General features: G+C 40.4%; 1 protein-coding gene across 1 annotated transcript; it reads left to right on the top strand.

The window, feature by feature from the left end:
• Window positions 1–599: 599 nt before the first annotated feature.
• Window positions 600–19,923, top strand: Ovch2 (ovochymase 2). The gene is made up of 16 exons (XM_021169239.1): window positions 600–687; window positions 3,668–3,777; window positions 5,183–5,274; window positions 6,849–7,021; window positions 7,348–7,443; window positions 7,694–7,845; window positions 8,363–8,552; window positions 9,653–9,676; window positions 11,275–11,365; window positions 11,484–11,608; window positions 12,454–12,594; window positions 12,951–13,081; window positions 16,190–16,283; window positions 17,051–17,182; window positions 19,582–19,662; window positions 19,889–19,923. Exons 1-16 carry the CDS (start codon window positions 600–602, stop codon window positions 19,921–19,923), a joined length of 1,755 nt encoding a protein of 584 aa, XP_021024898.1.
• The last annotated feature ends 5,861 nt before the right edge of the window (window positions 19,924–25,784 follow it).

The following is a 25,784-nucleotide window of genomic DNA, read 5'->3' as shown; positions in this document are numbered from 1 at the left end:
TTTACAGACTATATTGTGCTCTAAGTCTCAAGCTTTTATAATTTGTCACCCATGCTGGAGTAGGCTTTTGTTGATGCACTGTCTTTGAGTCATTTCAGCTCCTGTGACTAACCCCTCATCCATAGTCCTGTAAGTAATGCCAATAAAATTCATTGGTTCACCAAGTTGGATGTTGCTGGTATCCTTACTTTAATCTGTTCTCAATTACCTATCAGGGATAAGTACACAGCTGTTTGCATCTTGCTAGGAGTATTACACACAAATATTTAATCCTCTTACAGAAAAAGGAGCAAGTAACAATCACAACAAAACCTCAAACACAAACCACTTTGCTAAGCCAGGAACACTGGGGGAAGCAACTTATTGATGTAGGTGGAATAGAATGTTATGCTGCTCAGCCAAGACTTCAGTTTTGTAGTTGATTCCCCACATCTAACAAAAAACATTTTCAAGAAACCACATGCAAAGACATCTTATGCCTCCAGTCTCAGTTAATAAATAAGCTTGTTTTAAGTTGAATTATTGCTATTCTTCCAAAGCTTGCTGCCTTTGTTTCCTTCAGCCTCTCTACATTTCAGGAGGAAGCGTTGAATCTCAACATGCCTATCAGCAAGGACAAGCTGATTTTAATATTAGGAATGGTCTGCTTGGAACAAGGTCATTCTGAAACCCTTTCCTCCATAAGAGGTAAGTTTCAAATTAAGTGTATAACTACTTTCGGTTTTGTTTGTTTGTTTGTTTTGTTTTTTGTCTGGTGGGATCACTCTTGCAGCAAATCAGAGTAACATCTCCACCTCTTGTTCCCTTGGGAATACAAGAGAAGCAAATTACTTCAGAAATGTAATTGGTTCTCAAAAATATTTCTTTGGAATTTTCTCCTGTGATAAGCATATGGAATTGAAATAATATGAAATAAATATAAACATTTGTAGGGACACTAAGTATTTTCTCCTAGTTTTACCAACTGACCTAGGATTGGCCACTTATTTGGATGCATTACACAACCTGGTATTCTTCCATGGAGCAAATTCTGGGAGATCAGAACAGGTTTGGAAGTATTTAGAATCTTCAGGGAAATTATCCTAATAGCCATATGATGCATGCTCACTGACATATAGTATAAATATTTTTGCATTGATTATAATGAGCTTAAAACAGTTGTTGGCAATCTTGTCTGTAGTCGGACTTGTGCCAGCCCAGAGAATCAACATGTTTTCTGTCTCTGCTTCAGTGACTTCAGGTAATACTAAATTTTATGTCTAGCAGATTTATGACTCATCCATCTGAAGCAGCTGGAACAGCTTTTGATCATACATGCAATGGGCTCAGAATAAAACCACAATTGGTCATTTCATGTTTTGCTGTTATTAGCTACAGGTCTCATTGATTTTTAGTTTTCACATCTTCTACATGAAGATGAAAGTCCTTTTTTCAGGCAATGCGTGGGGATTAAGAAATAAGTTATATGGGAGAGCTTTATATGCTTTAAAGACGATCTAAGTAGCTCTCCTCTTAAGGATATATTCCCAAGAAAAGTCATTTGCTCAATCAGTCATGCTTTCAGATGTAACTTGTAAGCCAGGAACTGTGCTAGACCTTAGAAGTGTGTATGCATAGGACCCACATTCCTAAGTATCTCACTGAAGAATTCTGTAGTCCAATGAGGGAAGGAGACAATTACTCTCATAACATAGCTTGGAAAGAACTGTTAAAGGGGAATGGGGAGTGGAGAGAAAGAGTGCTATATTGTGGGAGAGATCCAGATCCCAGTTTGAAGAAATCAAGGAAGACTTTTCAGATGAAGTGGTCAGTAAGCATTCAAAGAGCCATCTAAGTGAAGAAGCTCAGTGATAATGAGAGCTTTATATGCACTCTTGGAAACCTCATAGGAAAAAAATAACTTCAAGAGAAACAAATTCACCACAGAATTGCACAGTGTAAGTAAACAAATTTAAACTCACCCCTTACTTAAGAAGTCAAAAGCCCACATAAATGCACATATATTGAAGTGTTGTCGGGGATGAAGGCTTTCTTATTAAGTTATTTCTTCTCTTTACCTGACAGGCACCTGTCTTAACACCAGTGTGTGAATTAAAACTATCATCATACCACTGTTCCTGAACAATGTATTTTCTGCCCTATAGTAAATCTAATTAAATTTCTTCATATCTAACTGTGTGGCAGGCATGCATCAAAGACTCAGTCTCATAGGCAGAGCAGAGAGAGAGAGAGAGAGAGAGAGAATTACAAACTAGGACAGACTACAGCACCATCCATAAGTTAACTAAGCAACTCTGCATATGTGAATTTGTAATTCCATTGTGCCTATGCTAGATGTGATGTTACACACCTGTAATCCAAGATTTCCAAAGGCAGAGGCAGGGAAAACGTGAACTTAAGGTCATCCTGAGATCCATATTGAAATGAAATTCTCTCACAAAGAAAAGGAAGGAAGGAAGGAAGGAAGGAAGGAAGGAAGGAAGGAAGGAAGGAAGGAAGGAAAGGAGGGAGGGAAGAAGGGAGAGAGGGTGGAAGGGAGGGAGGAAGGAAGGGAGGAAGGAAGGTATCCCCATCATTGTGGAGTCCACAGTCTACCTGGGTTGAAAGTCAGAAACAGTCATCTTGGTACACAGTGAGTGTGAGTGTCTCGGGGTACTACAAAGTACCTCTCTTTTTTTGAGACCAGAGAGCTCTGAAAGAAAAGAGACTGAATTCCTGACAACCCAGTGCCAATTATCCCTGCAGCCATTAACCTTCACATTAGAAGTCAGTCCTATGAGGCTATGCCAGTGCCTGCAAATACAGAAGTGTATGCTCACAGTCATCTATTGGATGGAACACAGGGCCCCCAATGGAGGAGCTAGAGAAAGTACCCAAGGAGCTAAAGGGGTCTGCAACCCTATAGAAGGAACAACAATATGAACTAACCAGTACCCCCAGAGCTTGTGTCTCTAGCTGCATATGTAGCAGAGGATGGCCTAGTCAGCCATCAATGAGAGGAGAGGCCCTTGGTCTTGCGAAGATCATATGCCCCAGTACAGGGGAATGCCAGGGCAAAGAAGCAGGAGTGGGTGGGTTGGAGAGCAGGGTGGGGGAGAATATAGGGGACTTTAAGGATAGCATTTGAAATGCAAATGAAGAAAATATCTAATAAAAAAAAAGAAGTCAGTCCTTGGTCTGGGTAAAAATGGTTCAGTCAGCACTGCTTTCTAAACAAGCACAAAGAACTGGGTTTAATCCCCAGAAACCATTTTTAAGGTGATATAGTAAAGTGCATTCCCAAATGCACTTGTTGAGAGTCAGTGATGGGCAGATCTTTGGGGCTAGCTGGAGAGTTGCAAGCTAGTGAGAGATCTTGTCTCTAAAAACAATGGGCTAAGGAAGATAGTCAAAGTTGACCTCTTGCCTTAATATGCCCACACATGGATAAACATACACACACACACACACCATAGAAGCTCTCACTCTCAATAGCACACATCTTATGTGTGGCAAAACTGAGTAATCTGTTCTTCAAAACATATCTAATCCCAACCATTAACTTAAAGCCATATTGTAATTTCTTTACATATCCCATATACTGCATTTTGTTCTTGTTTGGAAAATTCTTCCCTATATCTTAGTCCTAGAAATTAATCACTCGGTGTCTATCTTGTCTTTTCCCCAGATCCTGACTGTGGGCAGAGTTTGGTTAAGCCCCAACCTCAGAATTACTTTAGCCTTTTCAGTCGCATTGTTGGAGGAAGCCAAGTGGAAAAGGGTTCCTATCCTTGGCAAGTGAGTCTTGCAATTCCTTCTCTAGTTGGTGAAATAGGATATTTCAAGCTTGTGTCATCCCAGATCACATGTTACCTCCCTTAGGTCACCCTCTGTCTGGGAAAAAAATTCACAACACACCCAGAGCTGTGCTTTCCTAATCTTAAAAGAAGATTAATTAATATTCATAATTGAATTTGTGCTCAACGGGTTGCCTGAGTGTTGTTGATTAACTTAACAAATATTTTTTAAGTAGATGACTGGTCACTTGATCAATTAATTGGTCATCTGTTCAATTCAGAAGTTCATATTCAAATCATAATAATGGTGAACCATTGGCTTTTCTTTCATAGTTTTCTGTTCTGTCTTCTATCTTTAGCCTCCTCTCAGTATTCCTCCTGTTTGTTTATTCAGTATTTGTTTTGGTTCAAATGATTTAATCAAGAGTCTAAAAAGCTCTCAGCATTCACTGTACCATTGAACTTTATATAATCTTGCCAGATTTTCTGTGTTGCTTTGTGTTTCATGTTTTCTTTTTGATTGTTCATAAATAATTTTTGCTTAAAAGTGAAAAATTCTCGGCTGGACAGAGGCCCCAGGCACATATTTAGCAGAGGCCTCCCTTGCCTGACCTCAGTGGGAGAGAATGCACCCAATCCTGTAGAGATTTCATACTCCAGGGAAGGGGGACACCAGGCATGGGAGCACCCTCTTAGAGTCAAAGAGGAAGAAGATGGGGTAAAGAACTTTGGGAGGGTATGCCTGGAGCGGGGAATCAACATTTGAGATGTAAATAAACAAAATAATTCATTTTTAAAAGGTGAAATTTTCTAATAAACTACCATTTTCTCATCCTAAAAATGTGAAGCTATTCATTCAAAGTAATTATTTGTCAAGTATAAGCCACCTTTGAATCAAATCAAATATCATAGATAGATTGAGTTAAAGACAGAAATTTACTAAAGATCAGAGACAATTAATTGCATAAACATGCTTTCTACCAAGCTTGACAACCTGAGTTTGATCCCAGGGACCACATGGTGGAAGGAAAAACCCAATACTCCCAGATTATCCTGATTGCTACATGCATATTATGTACACTTTGTACATAAACACACACACATGCACATACATGCACACACACTCAAAGAGGAGAGAGTGATGGATAAAAAAATAGATAGATGTCATTTTAAGTATGTTGAAGAAACAAATTAAAGCACAGGCTTGAACTTGTAGGGGTCAAATAGTCTATTAAGACCATATGAAAGCAGTAGGCCCAAGCTACTCTTGTTCACACTATCATGATGCCTGAGTCATGATCACTGTGGTTAAGTTATCTCTATCTGTCTTTCAGAATATGCTCAGTCATAGGTTTGGGGAAACCCCACAGCATTAGCTTCCACCAACTTAGATCTCTGTCATCTAGGTGTCTCTGAAACAAAAGCAGAAGCACATCTGTGGAGGGACCATCATCTCTTCACAGTGGGTCATCACAGCCGCTCATTGCATGGCTAACAGGTAGGAAACCTTGGTTGATGGAGGAAGACAAAGTTACCCCATCCTGCACCTTGGAATCAGAACTGATTACTCTTGTAAAACACAAGGAAGCTAATTGGGTGTCATAAATGAGGCTTAGTGACATTGTAGGCTAATTCTCAGGTTTGTAGGTAAAGGATTCTGTGCAGAGGCAAGATGCTGTATTTACATAAACCCACTGAAGTCATCAAAAAGTATTATCAAAAGACTGTCTTGTGAAAGTTTCCTAATAGTTTTGATTAAAATGTTGTCCTGAAAAAACACTACCTGGTTCATTATACATGTTAAGAAAACAAAGACAGACCAATAAAATACAGATGTTCATGTCTTCCTTCCTGTTGGACTTGCTTCTCTGATCTTCAACCTAAGCACTTTTATTTTTTTAATTAGCTTTCTAGTGTGATCCAAATACTCCACTGTTGGCATTCTATACATATACTAGGCTGTAGTCAAGATTATGTCCCGATGGTTGTTCTTTCATTTCAAGTCTAAAAGCATTCTTGGGATGCTCATTAACTGTCAGTTGCCAATGGGTATCAAATACACAAAAATTACTAGGCATGATGCCCCCCAATGGGTCCATAGTTTAAAAGAAAAATTAGACTGGAATGGTGTGGTACATCTGTAGACACAGTTACTTGAGCAGCTGAAGCAGTAAAATTGCATGAGTCCAGGAATTTGGGGCCTGCCTGAGAAATATAGAAAGACCACCTATGTTGAGTAAAAATAAAAATAAACAAGCAAACAAACAAATAAACATTTAACAATGTCCCTACAATGGAGGCAGTGGTAAGCTAGAGAGATGCTATGTATTATAGTAAGTACCTGATATATCCAAGATTCAGGAAAACATTACAAGAGAAATGATGGTGCTCTATCTAATATTACATAAAATATCACCATTGGAAAAGAAGGGTCCCAAAGAAAGAAAAGCTCAAAATGCTTACTCCATTCCATCTCATCCTATCAAGTTCCTTCAAGATAACACTGACCTTAGGAAATGGCATCATTCTCGTTTTGTGGGAGAACAGTAAATTACAAATATAAAGAAGGCAAAGAGGCAATCCCTGCTTCTGGCTGTTGTAATTGGTTCAAATCCTTGCGTATGTGTACTCCCTGGAACATCAAAGTTAGGTTGCTGTCCTTCATAATACACACACCACATGAGATTTTTAACACTGAAGCAACACCCTTACTAGGAATCACAAATGCTTCACAAAATAACTCACTGGTATTATGACTAGGACAGCCTAATAAGATAGTTGAGTAGTTTCATATATATTTTAGTTCCCTGGATTACAATGCATATATGTTTCTCTAGCTGATTACAAACAACACTGGCAAATATTAAATATATCATGTCACTATCTCTGCACTGGGTCTTCTATTTTTTTTTTTTTTTAATAGCAGTAGAACCATTCTCATTCGCTTGGCTCAGCACTCTCATGCTCCACATTATCCACCCATGTTAATTTGAAGAGGCTAATTTTCCAGCATATACAACCATACTCAGAAGCTCATTAAAACCCCATCTCTTTCCTTCTCCCTTTTTATAGAAACATTGCATTAACTTTGAATATAACTGCTGGAGAACATGACTTGAGCCAAGCCGAGCCAGGAGAGCAAACACTTGCCATTGAAACCATCATCATACACCCGCAGTTCTCCACCAGAAAACCTATGATCTATGATATAGCCCTTCTGAAGATGGTTGGAACCTTCCAATTTGGTAAACATTTACCGTGCACCCTGAATAATCTATACCATAGCCTTTGATCCATACTATACCTCTACAGATCATATTATGTAGCATGAGACCAGCTCTTCTGGATTATATACAAGAAGTGGAGACTTGTCTGGAGTGTCCCCTTCCTAAAATGCCTTCCTTATGGTTCTGGATGTAGGGTTATGTAGAGTGAGGAGAAGGAAACTGACAAGTGACCCCTGAAGATGCCAGGCTGATCCTTAAGAGGTCTTTGGGGACTACCCAGATGCCAAAAGTGTAACTATGTTAACTTCTCCATAAGCCAAATCCTGCCTTGATCTTTTCTTCAGGACAGTTTGTGAGGCCTGTGTGTCTTCCAGAGCCAGGAGAACACTTTAATGCTGGATTTATTTGTACAACTGCAGGCTGGGGTCGCTTGTCCGAAGGTAAGAGCTCCTGTACCACTTCTATTAATCAAAATCCTCAAAACGTTCTGGCAAATAATCAGAAACCAGAATTTTTAATTAAACAACCAGGCAAACATTTCAAAAGTCAGAGAATTTCACAATGTGCTTAAGAAATTGAGATCCTTCCAAAGAGACACAAACTTGCATCCAGCTGGTGCTGATGAAAGTACAGGGCATCTTCATCTCAGAAGGTAAAAGCTTACCTTGATGGGTCATCTCTTCATTCCAGGTGGCAGCCTCCCACAAGTCTTGCAGCAGGTAAACCTGCCAATTTTGACTCAGGAGGAATGTGAGGCCGTTCTGTTGACCTTAAAGAATCCCATTACTGGGAAGACCTTTCTCTGCACAGGATCCCCTGATGGAGGGAGAGATGCTTGTCAGGTATGTGGGTAAGCTAAGCTCCAAGCACAGGAAAGTTTACTAGCAGGTGAGGAGTCTAAGAACGCTGATACCAGGTAAAACTAGTATCTGTTCCCCACCACCACCACCACCACCCCCAAAAAAATAGAGATAGTGCCAAGGGTGAAGCCCTCAAGGTTCTCCACTCATTATGGATATCTCTTCTTATTTTGAGGTTCCTAGATTAGAGGTGTTGGAAATGTCACTATCCTCAATTCTCAGGATTTATGAAGACTTCAGTCAGTTGTATCACTGTGCAAGAAGTCTGGGAAGCATTGATGAACACTAAGAATGGGGAGAAGGAGCAGAAGTTGACAGATTCTGATGTTTGAGGATCAAATGGAAATTGTAACCAGATATTCTCCCAGATCCCTGAGTCTTAATTGTTAGAAGTGAGGATATTAGTGCTTGACATTTCCATCCTCGTGGGGAAAGTGAGCACTCTGAGGCACCTCCACCAACAATCACAGTAACAGGAGCTTCCTTCTTCCTTCCACAGGGAGATTCAGGAGGGTCACTTATGTGCCAGAATAGGAAAGGGGCCTGGACTCTGGCTGGAGTGACTTCTTGGGGTTTGGGCTGTGGTCGAAGCTGGAGAAACAACGCAAGAAAGAAAGAGCAAGGATCTCCTGGAATCTTCACAGATCTCAGGAGAGTGCTTCCCTGGATCCTCAAACATATCCAGACTGGTAATGAAGCCATCCTGCAAGCTTAGACAGCTACAGTTCTACTGGGGTGAAGGGCATTAGCAGGCTAGACAATCGTAACTGGAGAGGACCACTTCTTTTCTCAGTGTAATGCTTGAGGATTTTGAAATGTATGATCTACTACAAGAGCAAAACATCATATAAATCTAAGTATTAAAATATTTACTGAAGAATGAATGTATTCCTCATAAATTGATTAAACTTTGCCTATGACAGAAACTATGTCACCCACTGAAGTAGATAGATAGATAGATAGATAGATAGATAGATAGATAGATAGATAGATATCCACCTACTATCCTAGCAAGATTCAGCAAGCTAAAGCATAGGTCAGTAATGAACAACCACTGATAATCTGACGACCCAGAGAATGATATTTCTCTGGAAATATTTTCAGATGTCACAATTAAAAAGGGGACACCAGCACCTAGTAGATAGAGGTCACAGGGCCTTCTAAGCCATGTACAGTACAGCAAACAGTGCTCACCATAATGAATAGTGTCACCTAAATAAATAAGACAGGAGATTTAGAAACCCAGGTATAAAAGCAAATGTGGTAAATTTGAGGGACAGGCTCTATGTGCACCCTTCTAGTAGACCAGCCAGGGGGAAAAAATGCAGCTTTGTTTCTACCTCCAAACTGTTTCCTTAACTGGTGTCTTCAAGTATCAAAGTGGCTTCCATCATTTCTCAGTGGATTAACTTAAGTTAACTCAGAATTTTTTTTCAAGAGTATAGTATAATGACAGGTATCTGAACCTCAGTGTGTGACTACTCAAAATGTTCATGATTGGAGGAAGGTTATCTCTATCTCTGGCCTCCACTCTCATGCATCCTTGGCTCCTTTTTTTCTGTGTAATCTCCAAGTTAATCACTGTTTCTTCATTAATAAGAATAAAGCAAGTGAGATCATCTCAAAACTCCAGGACCGCTATCCTGCTTTGTCATTTTACCTGGCCTGTTCTTTTCACAGATTAAATTTTCAGTATTTGCATATTGACTTAAAATGCTCTGCTTTTCAAGTCAATTTCTTGTCCAAAGTACCACAAGCTTTGAATTGCATCTTTCTTTTTCTTTCTCAGGCCATCGAAGGAAGAGCACCAAAGGTGGGTATTCCTTGTAGCCTGCACTCACAGGAGCATGAGTTAACATCCTAACATTTTACATTTCTGGGAGTCAGTTTCTGTTATCATCTAAAATCTTCTTCTGGTTGTGTTTCAGTCATCACTTGGTATAAAACTCTGATGAGCATCCACAGCTGTCCCTGCCAGTCGGCTAATTAAATGTCCACGGAGCCCCATTCCCTTACATATATCTTTGTATCAAGTCATAGCTTTATCCAATTCAGCAAACACTAACTGACAAACACTGACTCTCAATTAAATAATAGAATAGGGGAAGTGGTACAGAAATAGTTAAGTGACATACACTCCCCTGAAAGTTCCCCTACTTACACAGGGGGCTTATCCCTGTTCACCATGACTCTTTGATGAATTCACTCTGAAATTTGGGGCAAGCCCTTTCCTCAGTTACATTATCTATAGCAAAATGAGAGTGGATCTTGTCTTAGTTGTCTACTGGGCCTTTGAGCCTATAGGATTATTCCTTAAAAAGCAGAATGGAAAATAGACTCTCTAGATCTAGGCTGCTTACAGATATAAGTGACCAATGTCATAAGCTTTGGAACAGAGACATCCTTATCCAGGATAGACCACAAAGGATAAAGAAGGAGAAATATGGGCAAACCATCAAGCCAACTGAAGCAGCTTAAGTGTAGGATATATAATGGAGTCTCACAAGAGAAAAGAATAGAAAGATAACTCGAGATCAAATTCTGGAAACTGCCTCCATCAATCAAAAAACAGGCATCATTTTACAATAGAAAGTTGATTGTTTAGATAAGTACATTATAGTTATATAATAAAAGAATATAATAGTAGCATGAAGGAGATTAAGGGAAGAAAAAGTCAAGTGGAATTCATCACATATTTATATATACATATACATGTATATGAGATGGGTAGATAGATAGATAGATAGATAGATAGATAGATAGATAGATAGATAGATAGATAGATAGATGAAGGATGAAAACAGGATAAGGGCCAAAAAGGAAAAAAGAAATAAAATTTGGGACCAGTTTAGTGAGGACTGAAAGTGAAGAGAAGGAGAAATCCAGCTTGACTCTTGACATCATCACAGCTTTGAACACAAGAGCCTGAATGTTCATCCATAAATCAAAGGTAGCTGCAGTTTTGCTCATGAAGGTGATTCCACTTATACTGAGTGTTGCGTTTCAGTGGAGATAACCGGACATTAGTGTAAGTCTGACCTCAAGTCCAGAAGAGTATTGGTAAGAGTTGAAACTGCCAGCGTGGATAAGCCTATACTGAGGTCTCCAATAAAAAGGGAAAAGGAAAACTAGGGTAGAACCTGGGAAGTGCCTGTACCCACAGAATGAAGTCTCTGAGTCTGAGTGATGGGGGGCAGGTCACAGCATCTCAAGGATAAGCACAGCCTAAGATGGACAAAAACACAAAACTATGAAGCATTATAGAAGCCAAGACAGGAAAGAAATAGTGTGTGAAGAACAAAAGTGTACAGAAAGGAGAAACAGTGGCTCCCATGTCTTCAGCTTCCATAAGGATGGTATGGTGATTAGAGCATAGGCTGCCATGCCTCATGCTGTGGCATTTCCTCTCAGCTTTATGCAGTGAGCCTGATGGTCTCATCAGTGGGTCTGAGGGAGAGCTGCACTTCCCAGAAAGTCTTCACCTATACTATGAGAGCAAGCAGTGAGTACTCCCTCTGTGTCCTCCCCAGACTCCGCCTTAGCCTGCCTGTGCCCATTGACAAAACTGTGACTGTCACTTTCTGGCTAGAAGTTACACTTTCTCATGTATCTGCCTGCAGACTGTGTGTCTGGACCTTCCTGGTTCCAGAGGACATGCATATGTTGCTCAATTTCTCAAACTTGGATGTAGAGTCTTGTCACCACAATTACCTGGCAATGTACTCTTTAGAAGACAGACTGGTTGGTAAGTGGTTCTTCATGCTGTCATATGGAAAGCAGGGCTAAGTAGACTTAACAATGTCTGGTCACAATATGTCTGACATGGAGACAATCGTAAATGCAACAGTCTCCTCGTCCAGTTTTGAGAGTCTGCTCTAAAGTGGGGAGAATAGAGACTGAGCCTGCTGAGGGCACTTCAGCAGCTGCATCTGATACTTTTAAATCCAGGCTGCCTGGGTCATGACCCCATTATGAGTAAACTTTACACATATTGCTGGGTCCCCGAGTCACCCCAAGTAAGACACCACTTAACTATGGTTGCAAGTGAATTTTACCTGCCTCAAAACACTAAGAAGAATGACACCAAGTTATGCCCATGAGAAGACAAAGCTTATATGTATAATAAAAATGAAGCCAGGCATAGTGGCACATAGCTGTAAACCTAGAATTTGGAGGCAGGAGGATTGCATGACCATGGCCATCTTGGTATATACAATGATATCTTGTCTCAAAGAAACAACAAATTACAAAAATGGAATAGGGTTTCTATGGTTCTCACCCTGAAGTAACTTTGTCCATCTCATTGGCAATATTTTAGAAGTATTCTTGGCTGTTACAACTGAAGAGAATATAGGAGATTATATAGAATATAGAAGAAACCATATTAAAAAAAAGATTGTACACTTTTTAAATCCTGCAAAAGTCAAAGAGCAACATAAACACAACATTCTGGATCAAAATCCTACTAGTGCAAAAGCTGAGCAGCCTAACTCAGACAATCCTGAACTTCCAGGACAAGATGTATCTCCCTAGGTCATGTGTCTAGTGCCATTTTCCAGACTCTGAACAAAGACTCTTCTCACATTGCAGGGAAATTCTGTGGAGAAAATCTCCATACATCCATTCTCCTTGGCTCCAGTTCTATCCAGCTGAGATTCATCTCTGATGCCACAGATTATGCCACTGGGTTTAATCTCACCTATAAAGCACTTAAGCCGAGATACCATCCTGGTAAAACCATTTACTTTCATTGTTTAGTATCTAGGCCCTTTGCAGAAGCTTTGGCATCATAAGTGTTGGAGGTGGTAAGCAGGGAGACCCCCACCTGAGGTCTACTGGCTTCATAGTGTAGAGGGAATCTTGGCAAGCTGAATGATGTAGTCTCTCCTCCCCAGTCCCTGAAAGTTCCTGATCACTGACCCAAGTGAACTGAGAGGGCCTTAAGAGTTCTGTAAGCCAGAGCATAAGACTCTCTCTTGCTGTTGGCCCTGCCAAAAGATGTAATTTATCACTTAGTAGAGACAGGAGGGAGAACACAAAAAGTCTTTCCTGTGTGTGTGAGTTTGTTCTGCCCTCCTTTGTTTTAGATTCCGGCTGCAGGTCTCTAACTATCCTCTTTGAAGAAGGCACTATACAGAGTCTTCACTATCCTGAAGACTACAGTGACATGGCTAGCTGTACCTGGATTTTTCAAGCCCCCAGCTATTGCCTAATTAAGGTATTGACTGTATTTGTCCTAAATTAGACATGATACATTCACAAGAGAGCTGTCAAAGACACTGTTCAGGCAGAGATTTTTATCTGATGTGTTTACAGTCATACTTTTAGTCCTCAGTGCCTGGCACACTACACTGAATTCAGATAACTGACGAGCCTTGTTTCTCCTGTAGCCACCACTAGATGGCACTTGCACTCTTTAGCTCTTGTTCAAAACAAAATGAAATTTCCCACTATAACCTTAATCTTTAGACCTGGTGACTTTCATGAGTCTATATGTCCTTTTAGAAACAAACATTCCTCCTTATAATCTCAAATTCTCAAGAAAATAATTGTGACTAATTAAGAAGTTAGTAACAATCATGCCAATGTCATTAAGAGCTCCAAACAGAGACGACACAGCAAAGAGGAGCTAGCACAGGCCAGGGCCAGGGAGTACTCGATTCAACAAGGTTATAAAGTGTACTTAGAGTATGGGAAAGTGGGGCTGAGACCAAAATATAAGCCTGTGGATATCACATTTGATCTCAGTAGTGTGAAGGCCATTTGTTTGTTGCCAATTAAACAGTAGTGGATCCTCTGGGAAAATGTGTCATGACACGGGTGAAAGTAGAACAACAATCTGGATAAGTATAGAGATAGACACGTATTTCTTAAAATAATAAATGACCAAAAACTTATAAAGAAAAGAAAGGAAAGGAAGAGAAGCAAGAAGGAGTAAACCCTGGAATCCCACAGTCGATTCCACTGGTGTAAACATCTATATCAGTTATTTCTCTTGTTGCTGTGACTAAATCCTTGACAAGAAACAACTTAGGAGAGGACAGGTGTATTCTGATTTCCAGCTTGAGACGATCCTGACGATGGCAGGGAAGGCATGGTAGCAGAAGGTGGATGGTCATATTGTATCAGCACTCGAGAAGCAGAGTGGACAGAAAGTGGTCACAAACCCCCAAAGCCTGCCCCTCAGGGACCTACTTCCTCCAGTGAGGCTCCAGCCCCTCAAGGTTTCACACCCTTTCAACATAACTCCATCATCTAAGGATCAAGTATTCAAACATGTGAGCCTATGGGGGACATTTTATATTCAAACCATGATATTTTTTAAGTGTAATTACCTAAACTAAGTCAAGTACGTCACTAGACAGTACAATCAAGGAGACTGTCATCTTATATATAAGCTCTAGTTAACTACATTGTTATCAGTGCCTAACTGCATCTGAAGAGAAAAGGGGTTTGAGATAAAAACAAAAACCCAAACCAATGAGTCTTCATGACAGGTCAGAAAATGGAGCCTTTAAAACACAAAGCAAACAAAGCAAACAAATGGATGTGGCCAATAGTTTGAGTTTACCTCAAGAGTTAAAATTTAGAGAAAATGAAAATTGGGAATTAATTACCCAGTTCCAACCTCACCCCTCAAAAGCAAGGCAGAATAATAGAACTAAATGAACAATTGAGAGAAGCTGGGATTCAGGCTATCTGAAATGTCAAATACAGTCAGAGGTTAGGAGCCTAAGTGAGAGCCCACTGGTTTTAAGAATGAGGGAGGACAGAGACTGCAGGACAGAGAGAGCATCTTCAGTGGTTTCCAGGACTGATCCAGTGTGTTGACTTTATTATTGCCAGTACTGAAACTTAGCTTTGCAAAAATACAAAAATGGCAGAAGTCTGTTTGGGTCCCTTTCAGCAATTGGAATTTTTGTCTTAGACTCAAGCCAAAATTCCTTTTTTTTTTTTTTTTTTTAATGTCAACTCAGCAACTCAAACAGAAGTTCTTAAGATCAAATATTCTAACACAATTCTATCCAAGATCTGGTGATTTGACTCGTGCTGAAGAATGATGGTAGGGAAATATTCAGATCTGTTTTCTACAATGAAGTTGTTATGTTCCTATAAGAACAAGGTTCTTTGTATATGCAGCAAAAGCACCTGAGTTCGTAACAGGCACAGGACTCACTTCTGAGCCATGATGTTTCATGTCTTGTTCACTGGTGTTGCATTACGCAACAGCAGACTTAGTGCAAACTCTGCTTGCTATATATTCGAAACCAAGGCTGTAATAGAATCACATGATGCAGCATAGGCAAAAACACAAGAAACACTGTGAATTTGTACTGTGTTTGATTTTGAGTTACATTTTGGTCACTGAACTTTAAAAAAAATTTTTTTCACTGATGCCAAAATGTTTACAGTTCCTTCATCCCCTCCACAACTCACAGTTTCCTTGCTCCATGTTGTGTACCCCCCCATACTGAATATAAAACAAGTACATCATATAGAGATCAAGGCAGAGGGAGAAAGGTAATAGCATAAAGATAGCTTATGACACATTTTTGAGATGACACAGTGGTGCCATGTGCAAGAGAGATAAGTATAATGTGCTTCCACTTAACATCAGGATCACAAAAACTGTAGAACTAGAACCTTCATGATATGTCCTTAGAAAACAGCAATGGTTCTCTCTATGCTTCACCAAGATTTCTGCTTTGAGCTGTGAGTTCTCCAAGTTCACTGCTCTGACTTCAAGTTCCTTTTACAGGTGGTTCCAGTGGCGTCCAGGCAACACTTTGTTTGATAGCAGCTCTTGCACTCATTTGTAACTTGGCAAGGCACTGGTACATATTGGGAGCAAAAGAGAGCAAATGTGATGAGTCAGAAACATCCTTCTGGGTACATCCTCCCGGGCAGAAAGACACACCTTGTGAGAAATACATCTACCTTCAGCTTTGAGTCAAGTAAACTGAAAATTAAATACCAAGAATAAGATGTTTAGTGTGTAAGATCCCTAGAAAAGTAATATGTATCCAGACCAGGACTTACCTGTCCAAGTAGCACAACCCAAAATTGCCACCTCTGTAGGGTGGTTCTTCCATCCCCTGTAGCTGTGATGGAGCTCAGACATTGGCACAGATCCCCGTCCCTGCATGCAAGCTGTATTTGATAGCTTCTATGTTTCAAGAGTTTTGAGGGCCTATCTTTTCCTTAGCCACTCATGAATATCTCTACAACTTTATCAACCAAGATTTTACTCTAGAGCAAGGCGAGTGGCCTAGAGTCTTCTGCTCATTCCTTGAGCTTCTCTAGATGTGACCAAGCACCTTCTCAGCTGTCATTTCAGAGCCTAGAAATAGAAGAAAATGGAGACTGCACCTCTGACTATGTGACTGTACACAGTGATGTCGAGAAGGAGAAGGAAATAGGTTTGTATTCCCCTTGAGCCCTGGCTTCCCCTGGTTTGCCCTTGGACCTGATCATGAGATAAGGAATAAAAAGATACATCTTAATTTTCCTTTGTTCCCCGCACCTCCTCCATCTTTCCCTATGGTCTTACCACCACTCCTTCTGCTTTCATGTAGGGGAGAAAAGAGCAAGGTCCAAAGAACTATTTGAACCATCTGTGAAAGGCCATTGAAGAGGACTCAGATAGAGATAAGCCTAATGGGCTATGGAAGCAGCTCAGTGGTAAAGGGCTTACCTAGCATTCATAAGGCCCTTGGTTTAATCCCTAGCCCTGCCACCTCAAAAAATAATTGCTTAGTATATCTTATGGCTAGAGGCAATTCTTTTAGCATAGTGGTTGTCAACCTTGCTAGTATCAAGACCCTTTAATATAGTCCCTCATGTTGTACTGAACCCGCCCCCCAACTATAAAATTGTTTCATTGCCACTTCATAGCTGTAATTTTGTTACTGTTATGAATCATAATGTAAAACTCTGATATGCCACCCCTAAAGAGGTCACACCCCACAGGTTGAGATCCACTGCTTTCGCAGTACTGATGAAACAACCCGGAAGTGCTGGTGGGGTCAAATACACATTTTGAAGAGGCAGATCCCTTTATTTTGAAGATGAGATTTGGTATTTGTCAAAAAACTTGTCCATAGCTATCTAAAGAACACTTGTTTTTTCTTTATCTGATGCCATATCTATTCACTTGACATCACTTAACCTGCCTGGGGCCTCACAGCTCGGTTCTGTGGCTATGTGATACCCAGCCCTGTGCTGAGTTCCTCCAGTGTGATGCTCATCAGCTTCCAATCAGATGAAAATGGCACTGCCAGGGGCTTCCAGGCTGACATTTCCTTCATTTCTAGAGCAGGTAAGAATTTAGAGGTAAAGTTCTCAGATTCCCAACTCTAAACCTTGCATCATAGTAGAAAAGCACAATGAGCCTAGACACCACTGAAGCTCTTTACTGGTAGCTGCATCCTATAAAATCACCAAGAACACGGAATTAGGGGTCCTAAACCATGATGTTTGTTCCTAGGTTAGGTTTTACAAACCTCTGATGTATGTCTATCAGTATACAAGCTTCATTAAAGGACAACATTTATATATATGTGTGTGTGTGTGTGTGTGTATATACATACATATATATATATATATATATATATATATATATATATATACATTTTCATAGAGCATGGCACTACAATGGATGTCTAAAACAAAGCTTATCTGACACATGATTTGGTTTTGGTTTGGTTTGAGACTGGCCTGAAACTCAACATAACCTCAGACTCACTATCTTCCTGCCTATACCTTTTAAATGATGGGATTACAGCCTTGTGCCGACAAGCCATGATTATTTTTTCTTTTGGTGTGTGTGTGTGTGTGTGTGTGTGTGTACCTACACACCTACACCTGTACATCACAGTAGGCACTTTGACGTCAGAGGCTGCTTGCAGGAGTCTGTTCTCTCCTTCCACTTATGTGGGTCCCAGGAATTGAACTCAGGTGATCAAGTTTGGCAGTCAACACCTTTACCACCTGAGCTATCTAAACAGGTTCAGGTTCATGTATCTTTCATTTGAGACACATCACGGGCTTCTTCTTACACTAGGAGGCATGTCCACACTATGCTTAGGAGCCATATTAAACAGCTAAATCACCAATTTAAGTAGAACACAAAAGTACATATACACAAACACCAGCAAAATGGCAGGGCACTAAATAGGACTTTTGTTTGCAGTATGAAAGCTGTAACAAAAAGCTGTGAGGCTGAAGAGATGGAAGTTAAGGTCACTTTCTTCTCTTGTGCAGGGCCCAGGTTCAATTCCCTCTGGGCAGCTTACAACCATTTGTAACTATGGTTCCCGAGAACCTAGCACCCTTTTGTAGCCTCCACAGGCATCGGGAACATACAAAGTACATACATACATATACAAGTGAAACATATATGCACATAAAATAAAAATAAATAAATTTAATTTAAAAAGAAAGAAAGAGGAGGAGGTGATGTCTGAATGTTGCCTTGTTCCACCTCAGCTGGGCATCAAATAATTCATAAAAGCACCATGCCTGTTGCTTATAGGGTTATGTCTTAGCAATATTCTATTGCTATGAAGAGACACCATGACCAAGGCAATCCTTATAAAACATTTCATTTAAGGCTTGCTTACAGTTTCAGATGGTTAGTTCGTTATCAACATGGTGCGAATCAGACAGACATGTCACTAGAGCAGTAGCTGAGAGCTTTACATCCTATTCCAAAGGCACCAAGCAGAGAAAGAGAGGGAGACTGGGCTTGGAGTGGGCTTTTGAATCCTCAAAGCCCACACCCAGTAATACACCTTCTCTGACAAGGCTACATCTCTTAATCTTTCCCAAGAGTTCCACTCTCTGGTGACCAAGCATTTTAATATATGAGCCTAGAGGGGCCAATCTCATTCAAACCACTACAGTGGGCTTTTGAAAAGTCTACCCTTAATGACACCCCTCCTCCAACAGTATCTTGCCCCCTAATCCTTTCTAAACAGTCCACAAACGGAGCACCAAACATTCAAATGTATGAGCCATTCCCATTCAAACCACTACAGGTTACAAATAACTTAATTAAAAATTAATAAATAAAAAATTAGCGATTAGGCAGGTTCACATATGGAATCCACAAAGAATAAAGATAGACTGCATGTCTGAATCTTACCTAGTCTTTTCTAGATGTGTAGTCTTGGGTTTTGCTTCCAATCTTAGGATGGGAGAATAATTCATGTATATAAGTGGATGGGGAGCTCTGATCAGTGGTAGAGTGCATTAGCATGCACAAGGCCCTAGATCAAAGTCCTTGCACGATAAGAAAAGAAAGAAGAAGAAGCAGCAGAATGAGGATCCGTGTTAAATCAGGGAAGATTTGCTTGGCTATGTGCAAATTCGTATCACACATCCAGAAAGCAGGTTATGAAGCACCTTCATCCACGTCCAGGCTCTTGGCATGTGTGCTTTCCAATCACATCTCCAACCTCACGAGTCTTCTTCCCTGTGGGAAATCCAAAAAGCCAGTTATCTATTTCCCAAGCTTTCTATTTTGGTTAGACCTTAAACAGCTGCTGAAGGGGAACCAGGTTGAAAATAAAATATTCCACCTCTCTGTTAAGGGACCCATGTAGACCTGTTTACTGAAGTGTCTCCACAATTCAGACAGTATCACCATAAATCATTTTCTGATGTCCCGAATGTGACAGTCTATAAGCCAAGCAATTGTATTATGTTTATGCTCAGATTTAAATATCTCCGTATCAGAGGATGAATCAGTGCCTCTGGAGACATGGGATGTACCACCTGGACCAATGGAAATTTCTGGTAAGCTGCTTTGAGGAATGTGACTAAGCTGCTTTGAGGAATGTGAGTGTGTGAAAGTGGGATAAATTGTCTTCTAACATGTGCTGGAATCCTAAACTGCAGTACCCCAGAAGGTGACTCTTATATTTGGAAATACACTCTTTATAGAAGTAATTGGCTTAAAATGAGATCATCAGAGCATGCTAATCCTATATAACTTATGTCCTCATAAAATGGGGAAATTTAGATGCAGAGAGAGACACACATACAAGAACACCATAGGAAGAAGACATCGGGAAGATGCCAGCTATTGACAGTGGTCTTCTGAAGCAAAGGGGAGAGGCATGGAAAGGATTGAGAAGCATTGAAACCCTCAGAAAGAATCAACGTGCTGACACACTGGCCTTTGACCTCTTGCCTCCAGAAATGTGAGACAATAAATCTCTGCTATTCTAGCCACCGACGCAGTTTGCGGTAGTCTCTTAACAGTAGCTTTAGCAAACAAATTCACCAGAAATGGGTAACACATTTGTCAGGGCTGACTAAATATCCACAGCACTGGCAATCAGGAAGGAAACCGCAAGGGATCACCAGAGTCCAGAGCTGAAGTTGTTCTCCACAGAAAGCCTCTCTTTCTGTCTCTGTGTGTGTGTGTCTCTGTACCTCTCTCTCTCTCTCTTTGAGACAAAATAATATCTGATCTTTGAGACAAGGTCTGCTATAATTCAAGGAGCAGGTAAGCAAGGATGACCTTGAGTGACTGACACTCCTGCCTCCATCTCCAGAGTACTGGGATTGGTGGGCACCATCATGCTTGGTTTATGTGGTACTGGGTCTCAAATCCAAGGCTTCAAGCATGCTGGACAAACACTCTATCAATATAGCTTCATACCTATCCTTATCCTCTTTTATAGGGAAACCACAGCCCTTCCTTTAAAGACTTTTAATGAATCAATCCAGGCCAATGCAGAGAGTCCAGGGTGGTCTGTACCTGAAGGCGACAGGTTAGGGATTTATGGGTGTCTGGTTGAAAAATTGCAGGTGGCAGCTTATTCAAGTTGATACATAAAAAAGCTATCACAGAGCTGTGTGAGATATGGTCATTGTCCTATCTTCTCAGAACAGCACAAAAATTTCCAGACACAAAAAGAAAAAAAATCTTTCTCAAGTTTGGTGAGGAGGGTTCACTCTGGTCAAGTCAAGTAGCGTCCTGACTCACAAGCACTCTTCACTGAATTTTGTTAGCTGCTCTGCTATGTTTTTGTGCCAGTGAGCACTGAGAGCTTTCTCTTATGCAGTTTCTCTGTGACATCCATGAACACAGGTGTGATGTGTATATCATATAGAAGATACACTAGTGAAGTAAGGGAGGGGAGCTTTTATAATTGCCATTCTGATAGCTTGGGGAGACACAGAGGTGGGGAGGGAGAGGGGAAAAGAAAAAGGGGAGAAGGAAAGGGGAGGAGGAAGGAAGGAAGGAAGGAAGGAAGGAAGGAAGGAAGGAAGGAAGGAAGAGAAAGAGGAGAACATGATTTTTATTGTATTTACTTGTTGGTATTTCTGGATTTTCTTTGACACATAGAGGTAATATGTGGAGAGAAAAGGCTGCATAAAATGAGCATCACCTAGGGAAGATGCCCCAGGTAAAGCGTGAATGCAGTGTGTTCTTCTATTGGCCACTAGAGGGCACATTTAGCAAACCGATTTTAGCATCCTAAACCAAGACCAGTATTTTCTAAAGTCACAATACAACAATGAGCAAGACATTCATGATTGTATTCCAACAGACTACTGGGATGAGAAAGACAAGTGTCAAATAATAATTTTCTAAATATAATCCACAAATGGCTCCTGAAGTCAAATTTCAATGAGGGGCTTTCCTGTCTTTTCTCTCATGGAGCTCAAACCTTCTTCACAAATTTCTTGCTTTATACAAGCATTACAAAAACTTAAAGAGAATAAGAAAATCTTTACATGTGTCCTATTGAAGTTTCATACATGAAAGAGGTAAGGACCACAGCAAGGGGAAACGCTTAGGCCCTTCCTCATCTATTACCCACTGAAAGCATGTTTCTGTTTACATCAGAGCACTGACAGGCTAGGCTATCCTTATGACTAGACTGAGATAAACAACACACAAAGGACAGAGAGAAGGAGTTGTGGCTGGGGAAAATTTCCCACAATATGACATAACCCTAATAACAGGCGCTTAGAATCAACTCAGACACCAAGCAATCAATAAAAGCAAAATTACAGTTCCTTTGTGGTGGTTCCTATATGCTTGGCCCAGGGAGTGGCATGATTAGAAGTTGTGGCCTTGTTGGAGTAGGTGTGTCACTGTGGGTGTGGGTTTTAATACCCTCATCCTTACCCACCTGGAAGCCTGTCTTCTTCCAGCTGCCTTTGGAACAAGAGGTGGAATTCTCAGTTTCTCCAGTCCCATGTCTGCCTAGACGCTGGCATGCTCCCACCTTGATGATAATGGACTGAGCCTCTGAACCTGTTAGCCAGCCCCAATTAAATGTTGTTGTTTATAAAAGTTGCTTTGGTCTTGGTATCTGTTCACATCACTAAAACCCTAACTAAGAAGCCCTTTATAATGAGTCTCTCTCTTGGTGTTACCAGAAACCCTCCAGCTTCATTATATTCTTAGGTAATGTAAAATTACAAAGTATGGAGGTCACCGAGCTGAGCAATGCATTAGCCTCCCACTAACTTCCCTATGAGGAACACCTTTAACATGTAGATATGGTAACAGTTTCCTGGGTTCCTTTGCAGATACTTGAAGGCTACTTTTGTCTATAACAGTAACATTTTATTGGAGCCTAAGATACCCAATAAATAACTAAATTGGGAATGAAAAGCTATGCATCTGTATGTTCACATTCTATTGGCTCCACTGCTGTCTTGACCATTGAGTGAGACTCTTCTCTACTCTGCATACAGACATATTGAATGTTTAAATTGGTTTTATCAAGACTACAGTAATTCAGGACTAAGTAGGCCTATTACTTGTTGGAACTGGTGTGTTTCTCCTACATCACCCCTATGCCTTCTCCACAGATCAAGAACCTAGTGTGCCTCAACCTTGTAAACTCTGGGACCTTGCCTAGAGCAATCCATGAGATCAGGCTCTTTATGCAAAATGAGTCATTCAACAGTTATTGGATTAAATTACCACCTGTTAGCCTGCAAAGCCTAAGGCCAGAATGCTAGCTCAAAAGACATAAACATCTTTTGAAATTGTGTGCGTTATCAGTAGATAACTCTACCAAACTTTAGCCCACCAAGAGAATCAACAAAAGATTGCTGCTTCTATTGCTTTGCATGCAGCTGTTTGACACCTCCTCACACACCCCTACATCCCTGTCCATCACAGAACCTCTTCACATCACTCCACACTCTAACATTCCATCCTGTGATAAGTTATAATATGACCCAACGATTATCCCTGTGCTTTGCATATAACTTATAGTGCAAAACAAGCAAACCATGCAATGTTATTAACATATATGAGAATAATATATAAATTATAATGATGTCATACAACTACATGAACAAAATATCTATTTCTTGAAAGCTTAAAGATAATTGTCTCAATTTCCTTTACACTGAATTTTTTCATTAATTTATTTATTTATTCACTTTACATTCTGACACACTGAGTTTTTTATTTAAAATTTTCTTCTTTTTAAATTTTATTTAAAATTTGGGATAGTTTTTCATCTCCTAGAGAGAGCTCCTTTGTTCAGATTTTCCTATTCATTGCCTTGAGCTGCACAAAACATTTCCTGTTGGTCAACCCCTCCTACTTTAGAGATAGCTTCTACTTTATATTCCTAATTATATATACTTTAAAATACTTTTTGAGAAGTAGACTAGCTACTGTTTTATCACTAGTAAAGTTTGTTTAATTTTCTTTAAAACTGTTTTTTTAATTTTTTTATAACCCATATAAACTTCTGTTGTCTATAAATTACCAAGAGACTAGCCTGTGGCGTCATTATAAGAGTAAACACACACAAAAAACAATCACTGCTTATAGCCCAGCTGGGCAGCTGGAAGGACTGGTTTGTACTTTCATTGTGTGCATCAACCTGGTGGGTGGCTTTCGTTCCTCACAATGCTAAAAGTTTTGAGAGAGTCACCTTGCCTGTATATTTTAATCAAGGTTAATCTAAAATTCTTTGTCCTCCCACTTTCTTGGGGCAGATTGCAGCCACCTAGGATTTAAATAAAATTCTCCAAGTCAGAAGGCTTAAAGCCCTCCAGCTTTCCAGCTGCCTTGGCTGCTAGCTATTTCCTGCAACTGCTGAAGTTTCACTGGCTTCTGTTGCCTACATTCACCAAGTTGAGTCTTAGGTGTCTTGGGAGTGGCATACAAGACTCTGACAGTTTTCTTTTCTTTCTTTCTTTTTCTTTCTTTCATTTTTTTGTTTTTGCGTAGTTAGAACTTGAATGCCAAATTTGTTGATTAGCTCATGCTGAAATACAAAGGCCCTCTTCCCTCCACTAGATGAGCCTCCCTTATGTTTCCTTGTAAGTCCACTGGACCAGCAACACTCACTTAGGAAACTCTCCCCAGCCTCACCTTCTACCTGGGGCTGGGTGGGGCATTTGAACCTGAAGGAGGAGGCAGGCACCACCCCACAGAGTGACACCAGGTACAGAGGCTGCAAGTTGGTTCCTCATCAGAAGAAGTCAAGCAGCCCAAGCCTTACATTCCTCTGCCAATCAGTGAGTATACTTAACACATCTTTATCTTATCATAAAAGGCCCATCAATCATGTAATTATCCACCCTGCCCCTGTAGCATCACTTGAGCTATGACTTGGCGCCACAAACCTAGCTGATCTGTGCCAGCGCAATCAACACACTCACCCACACTCATCTGGCCTGCCTGTCTGGGAGAGGCCCAGGGATGACTGCTTTCTGGGTATGTAGGGTCACAGGATGGCTGACCTCCAGGCCTGAGATAAACTTTCTCACCATGTCCTTGTTACCTGAGTTCTCAGCGTTTTGAAAATTCCCAATGTTTTAGTGTAATTTTTCTTTGGTTTGTTCTAAAATATCTTTCATGGGTGTGAAAGGTGAAGATAATTATCTTGCTGTCTAAGAGAAGTGGGTGGGCCAGTGAGATTGCTTAGTAGGTAAGAGCACTTCCGTTAAGTATGATGATCTGAATTCAGTCCCTCAGGTACACATGGAAGAAGAAAAACAACTCCTAAAAGTTGACTTCTAATACACACACACACACACACACACACACAGTGAATAAATAAATGGAATATTAAAACTTAAAAAATGGAGATTTTGTTATGGTTCAAATAAGAAACCCCTCAAAAATTCATATATTATGTCTAGAGAAACAGCCCAGTGGTTAGAGAACTTGTTGCTCTTGGCAGAAGACCTGAATTTAGTTCCCATCACCCACATGGTGGCTCATAACTGCCTATAATTCCAGTACCTAAGGATCCAAAGCCCTCTTCTTCCCTCCAAGTACATGGAGTGCATATAATACATACAGTGCACAGACATACATGCAGGCAAAACACCCATACATAACAATAAAAATAGGTAAATCTTTTTTTAAAACTTCACATATCAAAGGCTAGGGCTCCAGCTGGTGGATGATGGGTCAAAATAATTCTTCCTCCCTTGACCTATTTTCTTAGATTTGTCATAATGGTGAGCAGTGACAAGCTAGGCTTGTGCACTTACAGGGAAACACAGAGTCACAACTGAATGAAGTCAGCTCTCACTGGCTAATTCACCTGAAGCTCAGTGGTCTTTCCTCTGCCTACCGTAAGCTGCATGCCCTAGACTCCACACCATCACAATTCTTATACCACCCTCTCCTGCCCCAACTGCATTCCAAGCATGGATCATGTGGTATTGGCATAAGGTCCTCCGAAACCTGTGACATCACATAGGCGGGACCTACAGACCTGTTGCCAAGACAACAGCCACCATATTCCCAGAATCCACTTGGCTCACTTCCCACTTTTACCTGTGTGCGGTCATTATCTATGTGTGTGTGTATGTATACACACACACACACATATATATGTATATATATATATATATATATATATATATATATATGGAAACCCCCACCCTCTCTCTCTCTCTCTCTCTCTCTC

The sequence above is a fragment of the Mus caroli genome, chromosome 7 (genome assembly GCF_900094665.2).
Source record: "Mus caroli chromosome 7, CAROLI_EIJ_v1.1, whole genome shotgun sequence".
Classification (NCBI taxonomy): domain Eukaryota; kingdom Metazoa; phylum Chordata; class Mammalia; order Rodentia; family Muridae; genus Mus; species Mus caroli.
Note: the sequence above shows the minus strand (reverse complement) of the source record. Positions and strands in the feature narration are given on the sequence as shown.

Excerpts from the sequence above, each read along its gene's own strand:
- Ovch2 (XM_021169239.1), top strand. The coding sequence starts at position 600 with ATGCCTATCAGCAAGGACAAGCTGATTTTAATATTAGGAATGGTCTGC. Across the intron at positions 7,846-8,362 it reads GAGGGAGAGATGCTTGTCAG|GGAGATTCAGGAGGGTCACT; the intron begins GTATGTGGGTAA and ends TTCCTTCCACAG. Across the intron at positions 19,663-19,888 it reads TGGACCAATGGAAATTTCTG|ATGCAGAGAGAGACACACAT; the intron begins GTAAGCTGCTTT and ends GGGGAAATTTAG.